Source organism: Bombus terrestris, chromosome 12 (assembly GCF_910591885.1).
Source record: "Bombus terrestris chromosome 12, iyBomTerr1.2, whole genome shotgun sequence".
Lineage (NCBI taxonomy): Eukaryota > Metazoa > Arthropoda > Insecta > Hymenoptera > Apidae > Bombus > Bombus terrestris.
In genome coordinates this window covers 12469215-12496363 of record NC_063280.1, presented here as the reverse complement: position 1 = coordinate 12496363, position 27149 = coordinate 12469215, and the positions used below count along the sequence as shown (strand labels likewise).

The 27149-nt window shown below is 37.3% G+C and overlaps 1 protein-coding gene across 2 annotated transcripts in view; it reads right to left on the bottom strand.

Moving 5' to 3' along the window:
• LOC100645685 (lachesin) overlaps nt 1–27149 on the bottom strand; it is a 262444-nt gene that overhangs the window by 31901 nt on the left and 203394 nt on the right. For both annotated transcript variants that reach the window (XM_003399751.4, XM_012314688.3), the window contains exon 3: nt 25326–25533. In XM_003399751.4, the coding sequence (XP_003399799.2) occupies nt 25326–25533 (208 nt within the window). The remainder of the gene's footprint in view (nt 1–25325; nt 25534–27149) is intronic.

Sequence of the window (27149 nt, the reverse complement as noted above, 5' to 3'; positions counted from 1 at the left end):
TCGAATAAACGCGTCCCTGGCGAGTAATGTCTTACCGGATTCGCCTACATGCGAATCGGCCGTAACCTAGTGTGGTTAGCAGGGAAAGGAGAGAACAGGTGGAGGGCGAAGGGTTGTTCGGGGGATGAAGTCGATTTTATTCCGCCCTACGGCCGGAACTCGATTTGCGGTTGAGTACCCGTATGGGTGATGCTGAATTGGCGGGTCAAAGCCACCCGGTTAGTCTATCGATGCCCTCCCACTCGTACGCTATCGCCGTTCACTCTGCCGTTCTACCGCTCTCTTCCTCCCCGCGTTCGTTTTCCTCGCAGTGCTCACGAAACGTCCATACGCTCGTTCCAACTCGCACGCTTACCCTCTAACCTTACGGTGACGTACACGCGCTGTTTGAAACCCGGTGGCTACCTAACACCTGCTAACTCGATGCGATCGAATTAGATACCGAGACACGCGCTACTCCGTCGAAATGACGAAAGCCAACGCGCGAAGGAAGCGTGTTCGAGATTAACGTACAGCTTCGCCTTTAGTTTCCCGAAGCTACCTCCGATCCCGTCATGCCATGACACTTACTCCCGTAATGACACTTTCGTGATATGTACTCGCAGTTCGAACGTTTTATTTAGATCCCGGCAGCGAGGTTGCTTTTTCCAGATGGCTTTCATCATCGAAGATTAAGCGAGAATGACGTTTACGAGTCGTTGCTTCGGCACAGGAAAGTCCGCGTTTTGAACTACTGGAAATAACACGATGGTATACTTTGTTTCCACTTTTCTTCGCATCGTTAGATTCTATTTAGGTGGATTTAGTCGAATCCGATTTAAATCCTGATTATTTACCACCGTTTACACCTTGAACGACATTAGCTATGATATTTACGATTATAATTCCCTATTTTCACTATGCGATAGGAGAATTAACTCGATAATGAGAACGATAATATGAAAATATAGCGCATCTACGATTCCGGGCTGTAAATATGAAATATTCGCATAAGCCAGTATCGATACAGATGATCGAGCATTTGAAAGTTAAAGCGTTAATTTCGAAGGACGTTAAAGCGAGATGTAACGGCAAGATGTAACTAAAAAATCAGAATTTATATTTTTATCTAAATTCTTCGTACGTCCAACTTCATCCGTAACACGAACACGCGAACGACGCAACGCGACGTAAGAGGGATTGAAACGGACAAGTAACTACCGGCGCGCCAACAACCTCGAATTGTTACGTCTATAAAATAAATGGGAAAATATATGGCGAATATTTAAAGTTACAGAGTTATTTTACTCTTATTGTAAACGTAATTGACATTATTCAACGGAGGCCCCAAGAATTACTCCTATTCTCCTAACGATCTAAATATAGAATGACTATCCCGTTTAGCTACAGCGATCGTTTTTACCATCTCAAAACGCTATAAATCCGTCTCTGCAATGATGATATATTTCTTCATCTTCGGATTAATACGTTTGATTATCTGCGGTAACGTAATATATTCGTAACAAAGAAGCTTCCGTCGTTCAATTACGAAAAGTATATTCCTGTCTGACTAATATGTTAGCTTTATGTCAATCCCTCTTAAATATTTCCGCAACGTTCTTAACGAAGATAAACGTGTAATCGATTAATCAAGTAGAAACGATTTAAATATAAAATCGAAAATTTTATCTATCAGAGCTTTCATTTGCAGACAGAACGTAGAATGTATTTATACGAATACATCGTTTTGCGACATTCTACGGCAAGCTGAACGATAAATAGCTTTTATCGAAAAAGATCGACCAACCGAATCGATCTGAATCTGTTTCGTTTATTTCATTTCTCTTTCGTTTTCGGTATGACGGTACAGTCGTTTCGCCGAAGACACTTTATATCCCATTTTCGTTATGGATTAAAGTGAATTCGATGGAGAGTGAAAAGGTAGACGAGATACGGGACGATACCAAAAGTGCCATCGATATGGTATTTTTGGCTATATTTGGCTTCTCGATGGCAATAAATGGTAAAAAATACGATGTAACAGGTTATAGTATACTTAACCGATGGTTAATCGTTAGTAATTTTCTATGACTATTATATAATCGTAGCAAAAGTAAGCATTTTTTAATAACATTTTTTTCTATCTAAACACGTTTATTTTGATAATGTAAGTTTAGTTTATATAGAACATTTTGACTTTTTTTTTTTTTAGTAGGAGGATAACGTTTCAACGTTTAAAGGAAGCGAAGGTGTGTTTTATTAACATCAAGCGAAGTAGCTACGTAACGTTAAGATTGTTATTTGCTTTTTATCAACCGAGTATTAGATGAAATTAAAGAAACAAAGTGATTTGTTTATAAAGTTTGAAAGAGGGATTGAGCGATTCGATTACGATAAACTAGTTGAGCAGGCTACTTGCGAGACTTGATTCGTAATGGCGAAGTAAGATCCGCGATAAAGATAGACTCCAGGGAAATTAGAATTATCTGTTCTAAACAAAAACGTAAATCGGGATACGCGTTCCCCTATATTCGATCATTATTCGACGATCGAAAGAAACAAATGTAGCGATACTTAACTTTGCAAAAAAATATTTGAAATTCGTTATCTTGGTGTGATGCTAGAATACGTCAAACGGTTTAACGAGATACGTACAAGTATCGAGTAACGTATAGTCGTAAATGTAAAATCTTTAATTACGCGTGTGATAAATTACCGTACGTCTCAGAGTCGACTAGTCCAAGTTTGTCAATGCGATGTACGAGTAAAACTAACCAAAAGACGTAACTATCGTACGTGTAACGTCTAAGAAGTTTAGAACTGCTTGTACATAATCTATATTTGACGACCTCTCTTTCTCTTGGGTTCTTGATGTAACGTTTTATATGCATCATAATATCGAGACTGTTCTCGGATTTAATTAACAGCTGATGGAATTTTCTTTGAGAAGGATTTCCTCGATATATCTCACGAAGGAACATCTTTGAAACTGTGCTGTATCTTTAAAACGAAGCCGATGACAAGGGCGAAAAGCTCAGCACGATCCGCGTATAATTTATAATCGTTAACAAGGGAATTTTTCTCCGGCCATTATCCCTTTTGTCTAGGGGGCGAGCTAGGTCTGTTAGTTCGAAAGCAACTTCTTGCATCCTGCATCAATCTGAATCTGGCTCGTTTATTCCGTGCCGTGCTTCCATCGCTTCTACACTCGCCGGAATTCACCCTTTTCCAGCGTAACCGAGGCGGTAGCTTCGTGAAACGTCCTTCCTACCGATCACACTGACATTTCGTGCCAGCCCGGCTACGATTGAAACCAGATGGTTGAAAAAGTGCCGTTCACTGAACGATAGCCGCAACCCGCGCGTGGCTTAATTTCGATGCGTAAAGCGAACGATCGTTCGATACTTTCGCGTGCGCCACTGGACATGGCATGTACAAAAATAAAGGATTCGTTATTGAGTCCGAACGATATTGTAACCTGTGCAGCGGACTACCACGCGGGACAGCGTCTAATAAATTTCCCTCGAATAAAGAGTCCGAGTTAAGTTCCGTTCTATCTGCACGAGGAAGCTAGCAACAACGCGAGAAAACAGTGATAGCTTTTTATAAAACAGCCGTTTGTTTCCATTATCAAAATTAGACGGTTGGTGTACATACGACTGATTAGCTTAATTGCACGCGATAACAGAAAATGTGACAAGTTATTACTCACCGATAAAAGTTTGGTAGCTTTTACTGGATGGTATGGTTCGCGTATGATATCCTTTTTCGTAATTACGTAATTGGTTATGTTTGGCTAAAAATATATGTACGCAATTTTTTTCCAATCTTTTTCTGTATTCAACATGTCCGTTTCTCGTATTTTAAGATACTTAATATGGAAAAATCTCCTGTCTTCGATTCGATTAAATCGTTAACTGTTGTTGTTGTAATCGTTATTCGAAGTCGCATCAACTGCAACGTTATTAATTGCGAGTTTTGGGTGGATCCCGAATCGCTGGAAACCAGTAGAAACCACGTTGAAATAAACACGATACAACTACGAATATAAATGGAGTCGTAGAGGTGCCGACCGAGATTAGGAATTCTAGGCTAGGAAGACTAGGAAAGACCCTCCGGTAATCGTTAAAATGTTAGCTTCTAGTTTCATTCTCTTTTGCGTCTCTTATTGAAATAGATACGTCTATGTACCTTTGATTCTCTACCCAATTTTAATATATATATATATATTTTTTTTACTACACTATCTATATACATATATAGATATAGTGTAGTAAAATATAAATTTAAGTAAAACACGAGTGTCTCGAGATACGAATGAGACGACATGAGACGTATAGAAGAGAACCATTTAGTTGTAGATTATGAACACAGTAACATAAATAACCGTGACGTGGAAGGAATGCTTCGACCGTAAATAAAGCTTCGTTACGTAAAGAGCGACGTGTTCGATTTTTATTTATGAGCAAATATAACATTTGGATAAAACGTTATCACGGTGGAATGTAAATCTTGATACGAGAAAAAACGTGACTCTTGAGTTAATTTGAAAAGATATTTCTAAACATCGTTGGTAAAAAATTCGTTCTCTCGAAAACTATGTGTAATCGTGTTTTTTTAATAAACGTAGAACAACGGAATATTTGTAATTGCACGCGATAGCAAAGTTGGTCGAATTTTTTTATTTCTGTCATAGTAGGAAAAGTTCTTTGATCGTTTGAACGCAGTATGACGCGAATAATATTCGTCGTAATATTGAAATTAACAAATTATCATGCAGTTTGGAATTTTCAAACGAAAAATCCTTTCTTTCTGTTTGATGTTACTTACCTGTATACCTATGCGAGAACCACTTGCAATCACGGAAAAAGGAACTACATCCTCGGCAGAGCTAAACTCTATTGCGGGCAGAATACAGAAACGAAGCACTTTATCACATATAAAATATGCAACTTACAAGTTTGATGCTACCAGCAAGCTGGATATTCCCACAAGAAGATTATAAAAGTGACAAGAGCAAGTTAGTTTCTATATTTCGTGAATAACTAGTTTGTATAAAAATTTCGCGCAACGTGAAATTTGCATCTATTATGGAACTAGATTAATCGTTTCTAAAGGAACTTGACGAATTAATCAACCGTGTTATAAATCATAAATAAATGAAATAAAAGTCAACGTGCTAAATAATCGTACGATATTTTAGATCGTTTCTCCGTTTTCCGTAATTCCGTAATTTATCATTTGTAGTGTAATCTGAATTTTCACAGCGTGTTTCGAAATCATGGTTTAATTACTCTAAAATTCGTCGAAAATTTTTCCCTGAACATTGTGCTTCCACAAACAAAACTGTTGCTGCTTTTAATCAGAACTTTGTTGTCTCGACACTTGCAATTTCATATCCAGCCTGAATATTCATAAACTTAAATTCGTTACGCCGCGCAAAGAGGCGTTCTACGTGTTATTTCTTTGTCGAAACGTTAAAACGAAAATAAAAATTCAAGAACAATACGCGAAGCCCTTTCTTTGCAAGGTTATCAGTTTGCGTTGCATTAAATCTACGAATCGATACGACGGTATAACATGACGTGTAACTCAACGTTAGCTTTGATTTTAAACAGCTTAATTATACCCTCTGCGATGTTATGAATAATTCTGGATGTTAAGAGTTAATGGTAATTAGCTGTTAATAATTATAAATAAAATAACAAACTGGACGATAATGTATAATTAAATATACAATAAAGAAGAAAAATACGGTATTAGCTGTCAACAAAGGATAATATAAATAGACTAGCTGGCGAAAAGTGATCAAAGTTTGCGACAAAAGTATAAGTATTTGGAAATATCGCAGCCACACGTTTAATACGATAATGGAGAGGTTTTATACGATCGGAGAGCAGCAAAGAATCGTAATATTCTAATATAAACTGCGATTTAAAGATAGACATTACGAATCAAAAGCCATCCTCTTTTATACGAAACAGCCCGATAATCGTCTTTTATTCGTTCAAATGGAAAGAATGGAGAATTTACTTTGGAAGGAGTATCGAGCAATCCGTGTGATTAATTTTCAGTATACCGGTTAGTTAGCAACGATGAAAACATTCGATTACGTTCGCTCAAAATGTTGAGTAGTCATCATGCGTTCGCAACTACTTCTTTCGCGTATCTTTAAATAGCAGGGAGGAATACACGCAGGAAGATTAGAGCGGCGGACAATTAACAGCTTCCGGTATTCTTTCACGCGTGTGAATAACTAGATTCAATTTTGCAACATGTTAAAACTCTGTCTCTAAAATAGGTTATTTATCTCGATAGAGCGATGTTGCAACTACATACGGCAGAACTGAGTATCCCATCAGGAAGCAAACGGTATATATGTATATAACGCAAGTTCGCGTAGTAGCAGTTCACGGATTTCCCCTGTCACTACGATTGTACGTTTATACGTGTATAATAAGTAATAATACGTTCAGGCAAACGAATTCAACTTTAATCGGTCGCTAATTCAAATTTCGTTGCAATAAACGGTGCTCTGGTGTAATTGACTTAGCTAAAAGATATTACCAATTTTCACGTCAGTGTGCGGTTAGAACGATTGATGCGTCGCAACCTTTATATTATGCGATATATTAGCATCAGCGTCGTACAAACTGTACCAACGATTGTTCGATCGATCTTTTTATATCTTCGATAACAACGTTCGAGCGCGCATCAATTGCACGATTTTCGATCGCGCATCTATCAAACAAAAAGATAACGTTTACAAAAAAGTGATCAAAGCCAGGCTTCGTTCAAAGGGTCATTATATAAAATCGGCCACTGATCGTTTTAGTCGTGACAACTTTGGAAATTTTGTCCATCTTCGAAATCGATCTCTCGCACGGTCGATTCGTAGGAACAAATAAACGCACAAAGGATTATCAGCGCAACGGTGTATCGATGTTAAACGTTACATCGCAGAGAGAAAAATACTAGGACTGGGGACAGTGATTTTGTCTGGATACGCGTGCGTGTCGGGCCGCGCGTATATCCAATCAGCGCGGACTCGCTCGTTGAAAAATATTGAAACCTATGGCCGCAGAGAGAAAGCTCCTTTCTCGCGTGTCGTAGAACAAATTGGATTTATAAATAAATCGTAGCCCATTTATTTTCGCCGCACAAAAGCTTCGATGCTTGCGTACCGGTACGCCAAATAAACGATTAAAACGTACGTATGACCGCTTGAACGCAGCGTTTGCGGATTACCCCGACACGTGTAAGCTAGTGTCTCTCTGTGGCTAGGCTATATTCGGAAAAGCAGACACCGCGGTTGATCGCGATTAACGCGCGTATCATGCCGCCACGCACGCACATAATGACTCATACACGTCGCTCGTCATACACTTGTTCTAGCGCTGGTAAAAAACGCTTTATTCACCGACAACTCGCTTTGACCCCCTTTGTTCTTCTACTTTTTTCCTCGCAACTCTCTTTCATTTAACGTCACGAACGATACAGTCGCTTTGTACTTCGCAACGAAGTATCCCTGAATTTCAATCGCTTTCGTTCGCCGGACGAGCTTCGATATTACGATTTCCCCATTAATTCCTCACAGGAGTTTGAAGTATTTCGAATGCCGAGTTACATATTCGATAAATATAAGACATATATATACACATGTATGTATATAGAGTTAAAAACACGTGGAAACGAAGGTATTATATATGTGAAAATGAATCTTTATCCTTACGGGCTACTGAGTCATGCGACTGGGTAGAATTCTTTATTAACGATTGAGAATAGGTCGACGATCTCGCCACTCTCTCAACACGCTGCTGATATACTTAATTAATAAACGACTAGCAAAATAAATCGACCGATAAAACGGTTTGATTTCGACGTTTGACAAACGCGATCGAATAATTGTTGTACAAATGTTATCTCTATACCAGCAGATTATTCTTAACGACGTACTATTGTCATCGATGATTAACAAAGGATCAGATATTAAAAATGTTGATGTGAAATGTGAATGTAAATGACGATACCAGGTAGTACGTTTCCGATTTGTATCAAAAAGTGCGATCTAGAAATTCTCTGCAATAGCGAAAGGCTAATCTGATTTGTCGCGTGATCATGCAGGCACGCGCGTCATAGGCAGATGAATGATATTTTCGCGATATACGGATATAGAATGAGAGTTGTTTCAACGTAAACGAAGCATTGTGTTTATAGATAATATTACAAATTTCCAATCATCGATACGAATGCAATTTCCAATCGTATTATCGAATTACCAAGTAGTTGCCACTTCATAATTCGATTCTACAACGGTTATTCGTACAATCGATCATCGTGCCTTTTTAAAATTAATTCAGCAGATATATGGCCTTCGTTAGACTATGATCTGCCCACCGAATCTATGAAACACGCAGAGAATAGAGTTTTTCAAAATGGAATATTTTGATTTATATTAATTTTCGGTATACAGTCGCGTCGAAAGGTAAGTTAACGATGTCGCTAAATGTTGCAACGTACGATCATTGAGTTACTTTCCGAAGCGATTGTATTATAGTTGCATGAAAAATTGTCAAGCTCGATTTTTGCGAAAACGAAATCTCGGGCGAACAAATTTTATTCTATATTTTCGATTTATTCGTTCACATCGAACTACCTTCTACTCGGTTGTACCACCGGCTACCGGTACTATATACAGGAACACCCTGTATATCGTTGTTTATTCGTTGATCGGTTAATTTTTTTCTCATTCCAGCAGACGATCAAGAAGCTTAAAAAGATAAAAAGAATCGAAAACATTATTTTCTGATCTTTTTGAATTTGAATCGCTACGAATACTTAACGTTTAAACTCGTTTGCTTTAATTAAGCAACGTCGATCCTAGTTAATTATCTACTTAATTAACGAAGGCCACATGTCCAACCGAGGATTTTATTAATACATGTCGAAGACAGTTTATATCGCCGATTGATTACTCGGTTGTGTACGTGTATACGCGATGTCTATTTCGACGTTTAATTTCCTGGTTAAGGAGAAACCTTACGTGACAACGGACTGTCGGTTAATTAGCACGTTCGAGCTTGCCGCGACTTCGTGAATAATTCAAAGTGTTTTGCGTTGCGTTCGCGGCCTATCGAGTGTGCCGATAGGTTACACACGACGTCTACATCTTGACTATTACCTGCTACAATAGATCAGTTTATAGAGTCGTCGAAAGGTTCGATCGATTTCGACGTGTACACCTGCAGTACGTGCTCCCTGATCATCGTTGTTGTATTTGGAGAATACAGAATATACTGTGTCAGTTTTACACAGAGTACGGGATACCGCGTCATCCGGTGCTTAATTAGATAGCACGATGAAGCGTGAATCGCTCGTAACTGGAAGTTCAATAACAAGATACAAGGCGAAAGTAAGACGAAACAAAGCGGAGAAAAGGATAAGATGGCCGAGATAATGGATTATCGTTATGGATGGTGGGTTGCTTGCTGGACAGAAGGGGAATAAAATGGATCGGATGCGAAAGATAGATTCGACAAGTGCCATTTATATTATATTAAACCATCGTGTTTCTCTTCTAACAGCGATGAGCAAACCTGTACACGCTTTATCAAACTTTCAAGAATATTCACGTTGATCCAGGTACGCGATATTGTATTACGAGCAATCGAGCGATATTTAAAAGACAATGTCGTATGTTTTTGCGCTCTGTTATGAATTTTTATGAATTACTAACGTTTACAACTTTCTCGATCCGATAAATTGGAATAAATATTCAGTTGCAATACTAAATGCCTCCGTGTATTTCGTATATACAGGTTTTTTGAATTCTTCGAGCAGGCACTGCTGGAACAAATCAGTTACAAGCGCAATGGAAAACTTTCGATTCTTGATTTTTTGATTGAAGCGTTTCTGATTCGTTAGATGACACGATGACACGAATACAAAAAAATCCACCATGGTTTTAACCGAGTAAGCTGTACGGTCATTTTAGTTATTTTGGTTTCCCTCGTGTCTGTCAGTTCCATGGAATTTTTATGGAAATAGACAGTGACTCTGTGAAATAAATCAAATCTATCAAGCAAAATGGGTGAAACCGAAGCACTTTCAAAATTTATACGCCCTTATACTATGATATGGTTTGACGAGTTTCCCGCCCAACGGACTAACGAGTCTATTCTTATTAGTAATCCACTGCCGTGATTAGAAGTATCCCATATCACCGTGTTGTGAATTTCGTCGTCACACACTTTTATACCAACACACTTATACCCCATGATGTACTGAGATTGATTTTTGAATTGGGAACATGCCATCGAAATTACGAAGAACATCGTCCAATGCCTATAGAATCGCGTCGATTAATGCGGAGATGGAAATATTAATTAAAACGCAACGTTTGAAATATCACCGAAATTACCGAGTCGGTAAATTGGATAATTTATTCTTCGAATAAAGTCTTGTCATAAATTACAAGCTTATATGTTTTGTACAATTAATTATTTCGATATGAAATAATATTTGGCTACTTAAATACGAATGTTCCCAAACAATATCATATTATGGTGTAATACGCGTAGTAATTAGGAAAGTTCATACTAGATTCCGACATATGATGCGTCTCATCGTGTTATATCAATTTTTTAATCGATTATCACTTATCGTGAATATGTAGCGATGACGTTTATTTATCTGGAAACTCGTTCGTGCTTCCTGTACATTTTACCGCGTATTGTATATTCAAGCAGTTTCTCCACTGGCCAGACAAGTAGAACGAAGAGATCTGCCATTTTTTCAAAGAGAGAGGGAACAGGAAGACGTAGACCGTTTTATTATGTATTTGGTGGTACGTATATTTCGTTGCTGTGGTTTGTAGCTGGATAACGAGGAAAATCTCTCTCTCCCCCCCCCTCCCGTCTACCATCTCACTCACTCTCTCTCCCTCTCTCTTTCTCTCTCTCTTTTTCTAGTTACTTCTCGGTTCCCATTCGTTTTTTCGTTCTTTCCTTCGTTTTTTGCTCTCAGACATTGCTTGTGTTTTCTGTGACGACTTCTGGACAATTTTCTCCACCGGAAGATATTTTCCGTCACGGTCCGTTGCTATCTTGTTATCTGCTAAGGAAGCAGACGAAAAATGGAGAAACACGAAAATAAGAAGGCGGTGGGGAAGGCAAAGGGCCAACAGAAAAAGAGGGGGAGGGGGAAGGCAGTTAGAAAAGAATAGAAAGGAAGGAAAAGCAGTCGGGAAAAGGGACGGGTGACGGTGGAGAGGTAAAAATGCGATTGGAACGGCGATGTGGCGGAGGAAACGCGAAAAGTTCGACACCCAAAACGAGCATCGAGTTCAGGGAACGATAGATCACTTCACTGAGACACACGATCTGCAGGACAATTCAACGACCCAATCGAAATTGTTCGACTGCTGGCAATACGTAGCCAGGATGCATGGGTTCCGAGTGTGTTTACTTACTTGGTACATAAAGCACAAGCTTGACTGCCTCTCGTATAGATCACTAAATGCGTCATATCCCTGCAGGCTACGTAGGAACGTTCGAAACAACGATAAGATCTCGACAGCTTGATAAAATTGACCTAGTACGGTAACATAGATTTATAACTTCGTTAATATCGGAAGATTATTGCACATCCTTAATGTTCCTTTTCATAGTTTTGCTTAAGAACGCCAATTTGTATTATAACGGATAAACAGGTATATGTGTGTAAGTGTGCAGAGGAAATTATTCCTCGAAACGATAAATGAAACGTAATGTCTGTATCTAGATAAAATCTTTAATTCGTATAATTCTGAGTTGTGTAACGGTTGGAATTCTAAAATAACGTATCTTCTTGTGTACGTGAAGAGCAAAGACGTTTACATGAATATTTTACTTGCTTTTTAGAAACTGTTATCTTGTTTCACGTATTCGTGTATATTATTTTAAATATTATTTTATTTTCAAGCTATATCATATATAATATCGCGTAAAAAGATCGACAAGTTATGCTGACATGCGATACGCAAATAAAAAGATACTTTTTATTTAATCTTATCATAGTAGATACGTTTAAACGCGAATTTTGATTCGATTATGAAATTCGAAGTTGCCTGTTAAAAATTACAAAAATTATAAGAATTATAAGTATCTCTTATCAATTATAAGCATCTCTTATAAAACAGGCGCAAAGATTAATAGCATGTTTTCCAAATTACAATGTAACTAATAAAACGAGATAAGATAACGCGTTAGACAGATGCTAAATTCGTCAAAGTTTGTATTTCGCAGTACGCGTTGTACGGTATAAAAGCGATACAAATGCGTAACTATTATTTTAATTAGATTCGTCGTAATATATAGAATCCTTTGTCCGATGAATAGTCGGATTACATTCTTGCGTAAAATGCTTAACTTGGAAACCGGCGCTCGCGAGTACATTTTGTTCTATATAAAAAAAGCTATTAATTAATTAAAGCTTGATAATGAAAGAGTGTGTTTTCTTTCAAAATGTAGGTAGCGTTATGCGTTGTTTTATCTATCCTTTTTGTCTATCCATACGCAACACTACGATCGAAGAAAGTTTATTTAGAAAGAAATTAAAGTATACGTTAGTCCGTTTAGAAGCGACGAGGGAACATCGTTTGGCAAATGTATTAGCAGGAAATTCAAGAGAAAAGAAGCGCGATACACAAAGAGCGTAGTTTAAGCGCGTCAGATAGCACAGACTCCATCGAGTAGGCGAAGAAATCTCGAAGATAGGGTTCACGGTGGATTTACGGCGTGACGGTCGCTGGCGAAGCGTGATATTTGCACCTTTAAAACGGGTAATCCACGGGTTCTTCGCGGCTGATTACTTGGCCGTACGGCGGAGAATCGGATGGTTTTCTTGGTTGCTCGAGTAGCGTTCCAGATTGTGCGCATTTCGCGATATTAGAGGAAAGGTAATGGCACTGAGTGGCAACGCGGAAGGAGGCTGCCTCTTCTGGCTAAAAGTACCACGGGAAGAGGTTGGATCAACAGCTCGAAAGATGAGAAGAAGTGGTTAACGTGCAGCTTAACTCTCCCCGAGCCACGTAATGAATAACAACGGCATGAAGTGTTTGCCACGGGCAACAAGGAAGAACTTTCCAACAAACTCTCTCCCTTTCTCTCTCTCTCTCTCTCTCTCTCCTCTATTTACAACGTTTAATTAGGGTGTTTCAATTGGGACAAGCACGATGCCCACTACAGCGCAATGTGTAGAATAATTCGTTTAATAATGCGCTTTGCGCTTTGACCCTCAGCTTCTCGTAGTACGAAAACGCTCTCCTACGGTACTAACTAATATAACTCAGGAAACTAAGGAACTATAATTATTGTACATTGATCGTCGAATATTTTGGGATATCGATGGGAAAGTTTTTTGCTTTGGCACGTAGAATAACGATTATTTTTGTATTGTACGAGCTACGTGAATAGGTTGTTTAAAACAGTAAGGTACGTTCGCGACCTGAATAAGCTTTTGGTCTCTTTACGATGATTGTGAGCGAGCAACGCAAAAATAAACTTTGAAAGATTCTTTGTTTACCATATATATATATGCAATAAATATATTTGAACGTGGTAGGTACACGGCAAAGGATACGAAGCAACTTTTATCGCTGGATTTTTCACACATGTTCATTAAGAAAACTGCGTATCACGAAGGTAGCAATTATGACGTAAATTTATCAAGTAACAAAAATACATTTAGCTTGATAATTGTAAAGGAAATTCAGTTACAACGCGAATTTTTGTAATGCTCTTCGTCGAGCGCGTATAAGCGTTCGTAGATATAGTCTGAAATATAGTTAACGATAATTGTGTTGTTATATTCGATTGATATTTTACTTGTGGTTCTTCGGGTAGGCAATGAAACTCTGGTATAAGCAGTTCGAATCTTGAAAATCGTGTGACTTTACGCGCGATATAATTCACTTGCGCAACAGTTTCGAGTTAAAACGATGATCGTTTAATTTTCTTTCTCGATATTATCCTATACGATTAACGAGCGTAGCTATGATACGATACGAAGGTATGAAATTTACGATGTTATACATATTTGACAGTTTCTACGAGTCTTTTTTTCCTATATCATGCAAAGGTTATGATGTATCTTATCGAACAAACGCATACGTGATACTGGTCATTATGAAATTAATGTCGAAGAATTACCCTACAAAACTTACACGTTCTCCTATGTATCCGATAAAAAGTGAAAATATAGAAAAACCAATAATCTCAGTCTGAAAAGAGAGCAAGTGCCATAAACGTTATTCTATGTTCCGTGTGTAGAAGAATGTTGTTATAAATTATGCAAAAGTATGGATATTTAATATTTTTGCTGTAGAGAAATTCACTGGTTTGCCTTTGGTGATCGAGCCGATAGCCGTTTCAAAGAACGGATACTTTGTGCAATTTTAATGGTTCATTTCACTGTATCGTATGGTATGTGAGAGGCATATGTAATATTTACATGGCACGATATGGTGTACTTGCAATAAAATCAGTTCGACAGTCTCGCTTTTGCACACTTTATATTCGCGGATAAAGATACCGACGAAACTAGAATGGACTTGCAAAGCGTACAGCGGAAAGTTGCCAACTTCTTTACCAAATAGGTTACAGGGGGTAAGAAATTCCGCTAACTTAAGATCATTTGAACTCTCGTGTGTAAAATTCAACGAGACGTTTCACGTGAAAGAAATTTTAATGCGCAATTTGTTTCGAGAGAAAGTCGAGTGTTTCGGTGAAAATACATATACATATGGAAACTAGGACGGTCCTTTAATCGTATACAAAACAAGTTTACCCTGTTCACCTTGCTTTATATGAAATTTCTTCGCTGACAAATTCGCGCAAAATATTTTCAAACGATCTTGCGAGCAATTACAGCTTTCAACGGAAATTCTTAATACGCGACATATGATGCGACTTTCTAGCGAAACGTTTCCAGTATATCTTATAAAACTATTTTTATAAATTTTATGTTGTCGGATCATCCTATGAATTGTGTTAGAGTACTAGAAGATAAAATTATAATATGTTATATCCGTGATAACTGTTAAAGTAATTATCAATACGCGTTATAGTAATTATTTATACGATATCGCAATTCCACGCATCAAGTTATATCAATCGTAACGTTGCGTCGCGAATCTTAACATTAGTCGTTCGATAGTTGTGACTTTAAGGTAACAAAAAAACTACTTTTCGTGAACTGTACGATTACCAAAGATGTTTAGGTACAACGGAGGATCGTGCGTTGTTGTCAATTAAGTTGGACGAATATTGGCAAATACGCAGTGTCCTGAATCCGAACCCTTATTCCTCTTCGCACGGGAATAAAATGCACGAAATTTCTTTTCTCCGTAGAAAGATCAAAGGCAGATCGAAACTCCGAATTGTTTGTAAGTTCTAGAAAATTAGTAGTTCTCTTGGCAAGATCTTTTTCATCTTTTCGATCAAACATATCTAAAGTATACAAATTAAAGTTATAACATATAATAACTGCAACAAATCTGAAATATTTAGATCCCATTTCTTCGACTATTCATGCAAATATGAAATTGTATAAACATCCTTAGTCAAGAGATAATGATAATAGTTAACAATTGTGCAAAGTTGCGTGGCAAGTGGCAGAAGCGTAATTAACTATGTTACCGATGCGTCCGCCTGAAAGTGTTAATTTTCCAACAAATATTTTAATGAGTAAAGTTGGCGACTCGATGGTTTAGCGTATTATTTTAAAGGAATCCGCGCGCGAATTGGAAACAAGTGCTTGAACACGAATCTACAAATTTTGCTGATAAATCGGTGAGAGTGACAAGGCGAGTGGAGGCGAGCGGAGGCGAGCGGAGAACAGGGCACCCCGTTCGAAACTCAAAGCCAAGTTTCTTTAACGATGAAACCAATGAAAGCAGTACCTGCTGGTATTATAATCTGTTCGCGAGTGCAGTCGAGCGGCAATACATCGTTGAATCTTTGCGCGTTTACGAGCGTCTATACACGCACGGCACAGTGAATTATCTCGATAGCGAAAAGCGCTGGAAGAAGTAGTTTGTTTCTCCATTGGCAATAACGTGTTATTTATGTTTATTAATGTTTATTATTATTATCAGGAACCTATGATCGAATCGTTTTGTCATAAATGAAGATTCCAGAAGATACTTTTCTCTATTTTCTTGATTTCAATGCCACCTTACGATTAAACAAGACAATTTCAATATGGCACGTAGATTGGAAAAGAAAACAATCTATTAGGTTCAAACCAATTGATAAATTGATAAAGCATTAAAGTGGTATGGAAACCAAATGTATAATAATCGAGCAATATTTTAATATCTTCGATATTGTAATATTATGATGTAACATATTTTAAAAGTCTCGAAGAGAATAACAGAAACACGCGTTTATCTCGAAAATCATATATGAAGACGATTTTGTAATATGAATGTTAAAGCTACTTTGCCGTAATAAGTAGGAAATGCGACTCGAAGGAAAAAAATGATTATCTCCGTTTCACGAAATTTTTTTAAATCTTGGCATCGATAAAGTCCAGTGGTAATTTTAACATCGGTAAAATCCATCAACGTACAAACGTGTCATCAAATTTTAGCGTTCTTATAATAGTTTATCGATTCTCTGCAACTTTGATTTCTATAACTTCTCGTTCAAACAATACGAGTTTAACTTTCATCGTTTACCATGCTATATGTTGAAAGAAAATTAGTAGCAGACTATATCCTACACATTTACCCTGACGTTTGTCAGTCTATGTTTTTGTCGCTTAGTTACTTATCGTTAATCTTGTAACATCAGTTCTATTATTACGTATAGTCGCATGTTAGTTGATCTTGGTTCCTTCTTCGTTCTACGCGATTTTACGGTTACGTGTTTTTTCCTTTGTATCGTTAAAAGCATATCTTACCAGGCAATTTTCATATAAAAAAACAAGCAATAATTAAATATTTGAACGATCGAAAAATAGAAGTAAATATCGTTCGACTATCGCAAAAGTACGAATAGACGATAATTTCCCTTGAAAACACCAATAATATATATAAAATATAACACTTTATATTTCATATTTACATCAACAATTGCGTGAAATTGATTACAACGTGTTCGCATCTAGTATAATATTTACATAACGACTTGATCGATTTACGGGTTACTATACTTATACCGTGAAAGTTGCGGTTGGAAAATTACCGCTTGGAAAGCAACCAACTCGCGTATACCATACACGATATACGTATGTAGATGTTAACAACGCATTAAACGAGTTAGGAACATTTATCGGTACTTGTCGAATTATATCGCGACTAGTTACAACAATTATTGATCGCGCGAACATTATCCGAATAGAAGAATTTCAAGTATAATTTAAATGTCTTCGAGTCAGATTTATTTAAGTTAGATATTTCAGACTTTTATACGAAGTATCCCTAGCTTTGATTAAAAATATCTCACGAGTTGTTCATTTTTTATAATATTTTACCTTAACATCTTTCGACGTAGAACAGTCGAAGAGTCCACATATGTAAAAACATACATATCGTTTCATTAATAAGAACAAAGTTCGTTTTCGTATATCCTCTATTCCTCTGATAAAAAAGCTAATCACGTCAAATTATGTTCTCCCTCGGAACCATCCAAATTTTATTTGAAATATATCTCGTTAAATCATCGTTTGCGCGATAACCAAAGTGGCTGCAATTACGTGACCCACCCTGTATACGATGGGTTCGCTCGTAGTTGCATCCGATTATTGTCAACAGCACAATAGCAATGTCGTCTTGGTCTCGTTTTGATCAGGAAAATAGCGTCAATGCGTTATTGGAATCTTTGTTCACGGAACATTTCAAATAAAGAAGTTTCGTCGTGCATTAATGTCGTTGTCTCGCCGATACGAAAGCGACTGCGCGGTTATTGGGTAACTGGAAATACTTTTGAAAGAAATTTCTTTAATGAGTATGCGTTGATCATTACTACGATCATCGAACGATATTATACATACTTGTACGAAAGAATATGATAACTTAGATTTCGAATTCTCGATAATTTATCGTTCGGTGCGCGTTTATGTGCACGCTACTGTTCTTTGTGACCTACTAAACAAGAAACTTGATAATTTATTAGAACGTCTCGATTATTATCATTATTATTTGAAAAATGAAAACGAATAGAGGGAAGACGGTCGAATAAAACATTAGAAAAATGATTTCGCGAAATTGTAGTTTGTCACGATGAGGTAAAATTAAATAAAATGCAATAACGGAGATATTAGAGAGTCGCGTTGACTCGGTTGACTGGGGTTCGGATTCGTGGCCAAAGGGTTCACGGCATGGTTCAAGTTCCGGTTGATTATCGGCCGGCATTTCTGCAACTCGATTTATTCACAGTTACATTGTGCTTGTTTCGGCGTGGTTCTGGTGGTTCGGAATCCATCTAAAGCTGTAGCTGCCACGCGTTTAACCATTTACAAACTCGTCTTTACTCGCTCCGCGTGTCAACGTTTACATTCATACTGGCATACTTAAAGAGACCTTAAAATCTCTAGCAAAAATGAAAGTATGCACGTACAAGTTGCAAAAAGCAGTCACAAATAATCTTGACAGCTGATGCGACTTCGGATAATATAAAAGAAACCAAGATATTCGCGATACCGACAATGACGTTTTTGTCAATTTATATTCTATACGGTTAATGAATCGCTCGATCAACCAGAAGAGAAAGTAGAATTTTGTTCCGTGTTGTATGACACGTAGTTGACTCGAACCAAACATTGTTGGAACAAACAAGTAATAATTATTTATCGCCATTCAAATTACAATTATATCACTTCCTTTTCTATCCGTTGATATTATGCACAACTAGCCATCAACGATGAGAAGGCGATGTTTAATTCTCCCTATTTCTTCCTAAAGCAAACTAAATCTACGCGAACTGTGCAAGATCAAGCTGCGAAACTAACGTCAAATTAGGAAACAGCCAAGGGAGTCTCGTCGAAAAATTCGATCTCACATTCGATGATTACACGCCAGTCCCGTTACATAGACGATTTATTAAGCTGCTGCGACAAGGTTGCTCGAATCTCGGTTTATTTCTTATCATACAAATCGTACAGTTTCACGAAAAGCAGTTTAAGCGATGTACACGACATGACGTGGACGATTTCACGAGGAAGATAAAGTTCTATAAGTAGTTGGTCCGTCGTAGCCAGCACGCAGACGATTTCGCAGCTGGAACGAGGCTCCTCGCATTTCCGAAGAAGGAACCGACTAAAAGGAGGAGAGAAAGAAAGAAAGAAAGAGAGAGAGAGAGAGAGAGAGAGAGAGAGAGCAGAAGACTCGTAGAATTATATTGCCGTAGATAGGATGCAAGAGACCGGCGCATCTCGAGAATACCAATTTGATTTCGCTAGGAACGCCGGAAACGCAGCCGGAAGCTCGTAAAGTATACAACCAACGTGGTCAACGAACCTTACGTCTTGCCGCTGCAGACTACCGGAAGTACTGTCCGTTACGAAAGAAGGGCCGAGCCGGAGGCGAAGGTACTTAAGGAACGAACGATGACGCATCCCGAGTCCTTTTTCAGCCACTGATGTGGTCGTAAGTAGGATCATGCACGTTGCTCGACTTTTTGTCTCCACTCGAGCATTTTACTAAAATTCGCTAATGACTGCTGACCTTATTACCAACTTATACAAGGTTTCCTTTGTCTACCAAGTAATAGTTTGGTCGATTTTGGAATTCAGCAACTTTTGTGCTCGTTGGTTCGATTAGTTGTAATTTGAGAGTAATTAATACAGAGTTGGTTTAGTTTCAAACTTACAAGTTTGATTATTATTGGCAAATGTTACAACATCGAATTGCTTGTGCGAGAGCCTTTCGGAAATCAGACTATAAATTAATTTTACTTTTTGTTAATTTCGTTACACGAAAAAAAAGCCAATTGACATATATGATACTACAAGGCGTCGAGAAACAAACGACTTAATTCCGCAAGTCCATTTATTGCACAGAAATGACACAAATAATAGCAAATTTTAAGGTATACGTTTGAACGAATAGAATCGTTCAAAATGGTTCCTAAACGGCTCATATTATAGCGATATAATGGATTTTGTAATACATACATTTTCGAGAATAGAAATTTTGTTTAAGAATAAATATATCTTTATAATTGCATGACACTTTCTTTAGCGAATTTTTCATCGGCATATGTTTGAAGTTAAATCGATATAAGAACGAATAGCTCGTCGAGTTCTTTACGTTAAACGGAAAATAACATGAATATTTCTTTTCAGCAACCAACCTCGATCCCTGTTTCTCGAGAAATACGTACAATCGCAATTTCTCTCGAGCTTCGTTAACAAACGCTGATTCGTAGTATTTATCGAGGAGCAAATCACTCGAAATTTTTCATTTCCGTAACATTCGTATTTTTGGCTCGTAAGATGCGTGGCAAGTAAATATCCTGCATCGAGTTTACCTAATTGAATCGCATCCGCCCCGATTATGCGATCGTTCGTAAGTCTAAAAGCAAATATCAGGTAATTTGTTTAAATTTCTCTCGCGTCTCGGCGTTCGTTTAAAGATAAAAATAACGACGTTGGCGGCAAATGTTTGACCAAAAATCGTGATACGCGTGTACGGGTCATTAACTTTATTCGCTTCAAATATCTCGCTCTCTAGCCATAACAAAATCATTAGCGTTGCATCGCAGCCTCCTTTATGGGATAGAATTCCGCGAAATGAAAACAACCGTTTAGTAAAACAGTGTTCGAACGTTAATAGGTCGAGGATCCTTATTACCTATCGAGTCGCCTATTAATCCGACGGTGTTATACCCTGAGATTCGTTCTCTCCACGCAGCTATAACGTTATGACATCATTCGTTACATACGGTGTACCTTAAGAACGGAAATTTCTATCTGTATAAATAAGGTCGAAACGGCGCGTGCGAAGAATTTAGATCAACGATCCGAAGGAACCATGCAACCGGATCTTTTCGTCGCATCCATTTTCCACCGAGAGTTCAATTCAAATGCTTCGCGAGTATACTTAAAACCACATTCGTAACGTTTCGCTGAAACTCGTTACACGCGATAGACAGAAGTAAGTCATTTACATTAGTAAAACAGAAAATCGGTTTCCACTTTAACGGGATTGATTTGCAGTTTGATGTTGGTCGAGCATTTTTAAATCGTGTTGTTTAATGCTACGAATTTCAATGTTTGCACGTTCTAAATACAAGAATTTGGAATATTCAATTTTTCCAGTCGGGTTACATTTTAATTTATGTGCTTCGATGATCGATCTCCGTGTTTTTTTATTTATATGAACGTCTGTTTCCACGTTCTGTAAGTAGTTATTCGGAAAGATCGAAATTCGAGAAACTACAGCGTTTTTTTTTTGTTTTTATTTATTTTGTTATTTTATAATAAATATACGTATACAATTACAATTGTCATTCGCTACTATTTCAAAGTATTTTATATTTTCATTGAACAACGAACTACCTCCGTTCTTTTTTCTTTTTCTTTGATATTTCGAACATCGCATAATGTATAAAAACAAACGTGATATATTAGACGGTAATTTAAAGTAATCTGTATCTATCGTAAGAATATGGCGAAGCTTGGAACGCTCGGTGCGATCGTCTGGTTTTCGTCATCCCCGATTCTAGGAAATTTAAAGTCGGTGTTACACCAGCGATGGATCAGGACGTTGCGTCGCGTGGTTTGCGTTTTAGAAATGCAGTCGCGCACGAGCGTCGTGGCACCATTTAGCGTTGCGTGAAATGCTCAACTAAAATTGTGTCTTACGTTTCTTTCTTAACTACGTTAACGTAATAATACAGACGCGATTGACTTCTATCGAAATTACGAAATTTTTATGACAAATTTCAACGGAAGAATCAACGGAAACTTAAAAATGAAAAAACTCACGGCTCAATTAGGAATGGGAAGGAATTAGCTCGTCGAAGTGAACAAAGTATCGATTATGATTCAATAATTCTTTACCATCTGCCAATAGTAAGAATGGTGCGTGTTTATGTCAGCAGAATTAACTGAATCGCGTTTAATTAAGGTACGTCTCCCAACAACGTCGATAACTCGATGACTGGATGGAAAATGTTTTCGAATTCCAATTATTGGATCACGTTGAAGTTCTGTTTACGAGCACACGCTTAACATTATGTACTCGAATTCCTGTATAATCTGCGACTTCATAGACGTATCCAACCTCCGTGATTGTAATTTCCCGTAAATCCTCTTAAACCACTTAATTTGTGGCTTTTCACTTTTCGAATAGGAGTTTTAACATAGAGACGTTATTGTATTATTTTAGGCAATTTGTTCTCTATTACGATGACTTGCGTCTATGTCGTTTAAGCTGCTTTTGAACGAAATAAACTTTGAAAGAATTAAGCTTTGAACGAATTCTCGAAGAGAGAAGATATAAAATTTGAGAATTTTCTGCATAATTCTTTAATTCTATTGATGAATGAGAGATCGTAATCGAAATACTCGAATCGATGGTAAAACGAAAACAATTGAAACGATCTCTCGGTAGATGGTTAAAAATAGTCAGATGGAAATTGCGCGCCTAAATATATTTTCTCGAGAAGACCAATCGATCAAACGTACCAAAACTTTTGCAATTAGTAATGACACTGAATTGCAATAAAATATATATTATTTAGCTACAGTGACCAATATATACAGTTACCGTGAAGATTTAGACCACTTAAAAGCACGATTAGAGATCTGCGAACAATTTATGGAAGATTAGCGAACCAACTTTTTAACTTACGTATTGTCGTAGTACATGTAAAACGCGTTTGTTAATTTATACACCGAACAACTTTTCAACGATAACTATTTCTTCTTCAATCGTGAAGAACAGAGACAAAATTCGAATAAATTCATATTCTAAATAAAAAGAAATCATCTTGTACAGATCGGTGTGATAAATATCGTTTATTATACGTTGTATTATTACGAAATATCTTTTTCAAACCGTTAAGTAGCACGATTTACAAGTACTTTAAGTACTCTTATATGATGAGCGATTAAAAGAAAAGTTTCTTTTATAATTCGACAGATTTTGATCCTGATGGTTAAAAAACATACACGTACACATATATGTATAGAAACACGATGAGACTATTTATTAGATGGCAGGTATCTGTGGATTTATAAAATATTGAAATGTGCAAATATGTCCACAATACGCATAATGTACAAAAACATAGGCAGAAAATATACAAAATAGAGCACTCGTATTATTGATATTTAATTGTTAGTCGTATTCGGCATTACCTAATTCTTCCTTCCACAAACGTATTTATCTTACGATATTGGAGCGCGCTGTTCGTACTTTTACGATACTTTTACAGTACAGAAGAGTCATTATATTTATAATAACATGCATATCGTAACCCACATATACGACGCGAACAAAAAAGGTAAAGAGAGCGCAGCATGGAACACGTTTACGACTGCGACTATAAAATAAGTTTTCATGCTATGCAACGTTCTTCCGTATAAATTATCTATGTAAACCGTTCGCGTGGCCGGTTTTTCCATGCGAAGTTTGAAAACTTTTTGGCTGATCGAATTGGTCATTCTGGAAAGAGCATCGTGTGCGTTTATAGGGTAAAAATGAAAGAGTCGGGGCAAGGGTGCCGATACGAGGGTCGAGGGAATTAAAAGAACGAAACATACGGTGGAAGAAGGGAGAGCGGGCGTATCGGTGAAAGGGCGTATACGAGGTTTCATTTCCGAGAAGGGCTGTAAAGATTGCTCGCGTGCAACCTTTTATATTATAGAGAGCTACATATTTCTAGCAAACTCGCCACTATATCGCTCCATAATAATAAGGTTAATGCCTTGCAAATTAAGTAGAGAAGCGAAAGCTCTTTTACGTGGCTTTACGTCCGTTTAAACCGCCGAAGCCTGATGTTTGTCGACGATGCACGATTAGTGCGATACGGCATCAAGGCGATGCTCATTTAATTTTAGGCAAACGGAATTCGTAGATTACGATATACACAAGTATGTAGATATATCCTATATGTGTTATTCTAGTAAAAATCCCCCAGGAAATCCCGTGTTTCTTTAAATGCTTGAATTTGTAAATTTTATTGGATTCGTAAACGCGCAACGTTGTTCAGCTTGTCTAGCGTTAAATTATATTTGTTCCGTATTAGAAATTCTTGCAGCGAGTATTTACCAGACATAGGGCTTCTAAGTAACGATCGTTGAACAATGGTTTCGAATTTTATCGTATAATTTAAACGTTTAGCATAGAACGTTGAGATTTCCTTGCGTCTATTTTGTTGTGTTTAAATTAAATTTTCGATATGTTAAGAAATGAGTGAAAAAATGGTGTTCAGCAACGGGTTAAAGGATCGTTTACTAAAAAAGATTATAATAAAACGTTCGAATGTCGTTTGACTGGTCGATCACGTCTGAATATGTATTAATGAAGCGCGACTGATTCATCGTACACGAGCGACAAATCACTCCTGTAAAGAGATGGGAATAGGGTTTGCTACAGAACGAGATTCTCACGGCTTGTCAGACTTGATTAAGATATTGCGAATTACATCCGTATATCGCTGTGTAACGTTCGCGTGACATAATCGTTGTAATAGCTGTTCCGGATACGACTGATAAGTGCGTGATACACTCTCCTTTCGATAGAAATTCATACGCGTATAGAATACGATCGGCGAGAACGAATAGACGAATCTGAACTTGTTATGTATCAAGCGTACCGGCTACCTCGAATCATTACGTATAATATTAGTTATTTGTTTCGTCACTCTGTGATATAATCGATTCTATACGCTATTCTAAAAAAAGTCACTGTTAAGAATTTTATTCTTTGATTTTAGCCTTTCGCTGCTTGCAATTTCACTCTCGGATTTCACTGTTTTACTTTAAAAATATTACGCTTTTTGATATATGAAAACAAAAAAAGAAACAAACGAATAAAAGCGATACAAGTACGAGTAAATTTTTGAAACAAAGTTCGCCATGTGATAAATATTTCTCAGATAAAGATTTATTTGGGTATAATATTGCTTTGTATTTTTTCTGCAGTAATGATAGCAAATAAATCAATAATGGAAATGAAAGCAATTTATCACTATGAAATTGATCTACCGTCATGTCACTCGTACAAATTGTCATAATACGATATCACGGCGAAAAAAGAATTATTATCGAAAACCAGAGAAAAGAATATACTCTTGGTGTTTTAATAGAAATTAATAAAAGTGTAAAAAATTAAAGGATCGTGTGTTACTTACCGACAACTTGCAGGTAACCAGTTTGACTTTTCATTGGATCCGTATTAATCTGACACATGTACCATCCCCTGTCAGATTCTTTTACCTCTCGTATGTGGAGAAACCACGTGCGATGGTCGCTATGAGAAACGGCTATTCGATGGTTTTTCGTGATAACGTGACTAGCTATCGTTAATATCGTTTGGGTATCTACCCGTAGCCATGCTACCTGTAACAAATTGAAAGTTCTCGCTACAGTATCCAACAGGATAATCGTATTTCTAATTTTCAATTTAACATCGCAAACAAGCTGTATAATAGATGCGTTTTACGCCATATTACTCAACTTGCTTTCCAATAAAAATATAGATACGCAGGTATATAGTTCTTTAATCACACGATACTATAGAAAGTTGAAACGCTTGTGACGTAAAAAGGTACTTCGTTGTGAATTGAATAGCGAATATTTACGCATCTATGCAAAATTTCAAGTAACAACGATGCACGAAAATGTAACACGAAAAAACAATAAATATAACTATCTAATTTTGTGAAATGCGACCTGCAACAAAAATTGGTAAATTAAACAAGAAATTTCAATTAAATTTCGACATTTTTACGTAATTACTTTACGCAAAACTGCGAATCTTTATAATTGATGGAATATTTAATTGCACAAAAGTGTACAAAATGTGCATAATACGCGCAAAATGTACAGAATTTCAACAACAAAGTTCGAGATTCGATTATATAATAATATTTCGAGAGCGAAATAAATCTCTATTTAGGTTCCGTTTCTATAGGTGTATTTAGAAAAAATATAAATTTATTTTGTATTGTATTTTTTACCACCACCGTTATATCTATAAACTATAGATCCATAGATAACGTCACAGTTACTTTAAGTATATACGTAAATATTTCTCAGCTGCATTCTACGATAATCTAATACGTCGAGAATCCTATGTTATATCTTCTCCGTCGTTGATATATCGATCTCATAAGAGGTAATTTGAGAAGAACGTGATTCTAGAATGTCCCTGGATACGTTTTCGGTCGAAGGAGCTTCCGGTAGACTCGCGGTCTAGTCAGGCGAAAAAAAATTGCAGCAGCAAAGAAAAGTAAATATTCTGCTTGTTGGCTGCACTTTGGCGCTGGTCGGCAAAGAAACGGCGAAAAAGAGGAGAGGGGCGGGGAATGGGAACGCTAAAAAGGCTACGCGCGAGCGCATGCAGCTGCAAAAGCGTAACCGTTGGTTCGCAGTAAATCAACCTGTTAAGAAAATGTGATCTGTTTGTAAAAAAGCGCAAGATACGGGAAGACTATTCACAACGGGGACCAACACCCCATTGAAGTTATATTCCGGCTGCGAAACGTCGAATCGTTCGTACGCGTACCTGTATTTTCGATTCACCCCTTTGTGCTACGATTACCAACGCGTGATCACGCTTATTTCCACGCTTATGTGCACACGAGCTTTACCATTGGCTCGGGCAATATTTTCGTTTACGGCGCGTTCATTCGCCTTCTTCAAAGGCGAAGGATAATGGAATTGCTGTTTCGTCGGGTAAATATTTATCCGGCGGGATATCTCTTAGTCCTGTAATTTTTACAGCGACGTGCCTCTGACTTTTGCCTATGGCACGCAACTGCCACGCTTGGCAACTCTTTCTGTTTTCTTCCGGAAATATCGCGGCTTTCTTACCTCCGGAGTAACGTTTATTCGAGAATGAGCCGTTTCTATGGTAATTTTGCGAATATTAAATAGTCACAACTTTTTAGAAGCGGAGTAACGAGTACTCTATATTACGTGCTACGCGAGTATTTACAATCATTTAAGTATAA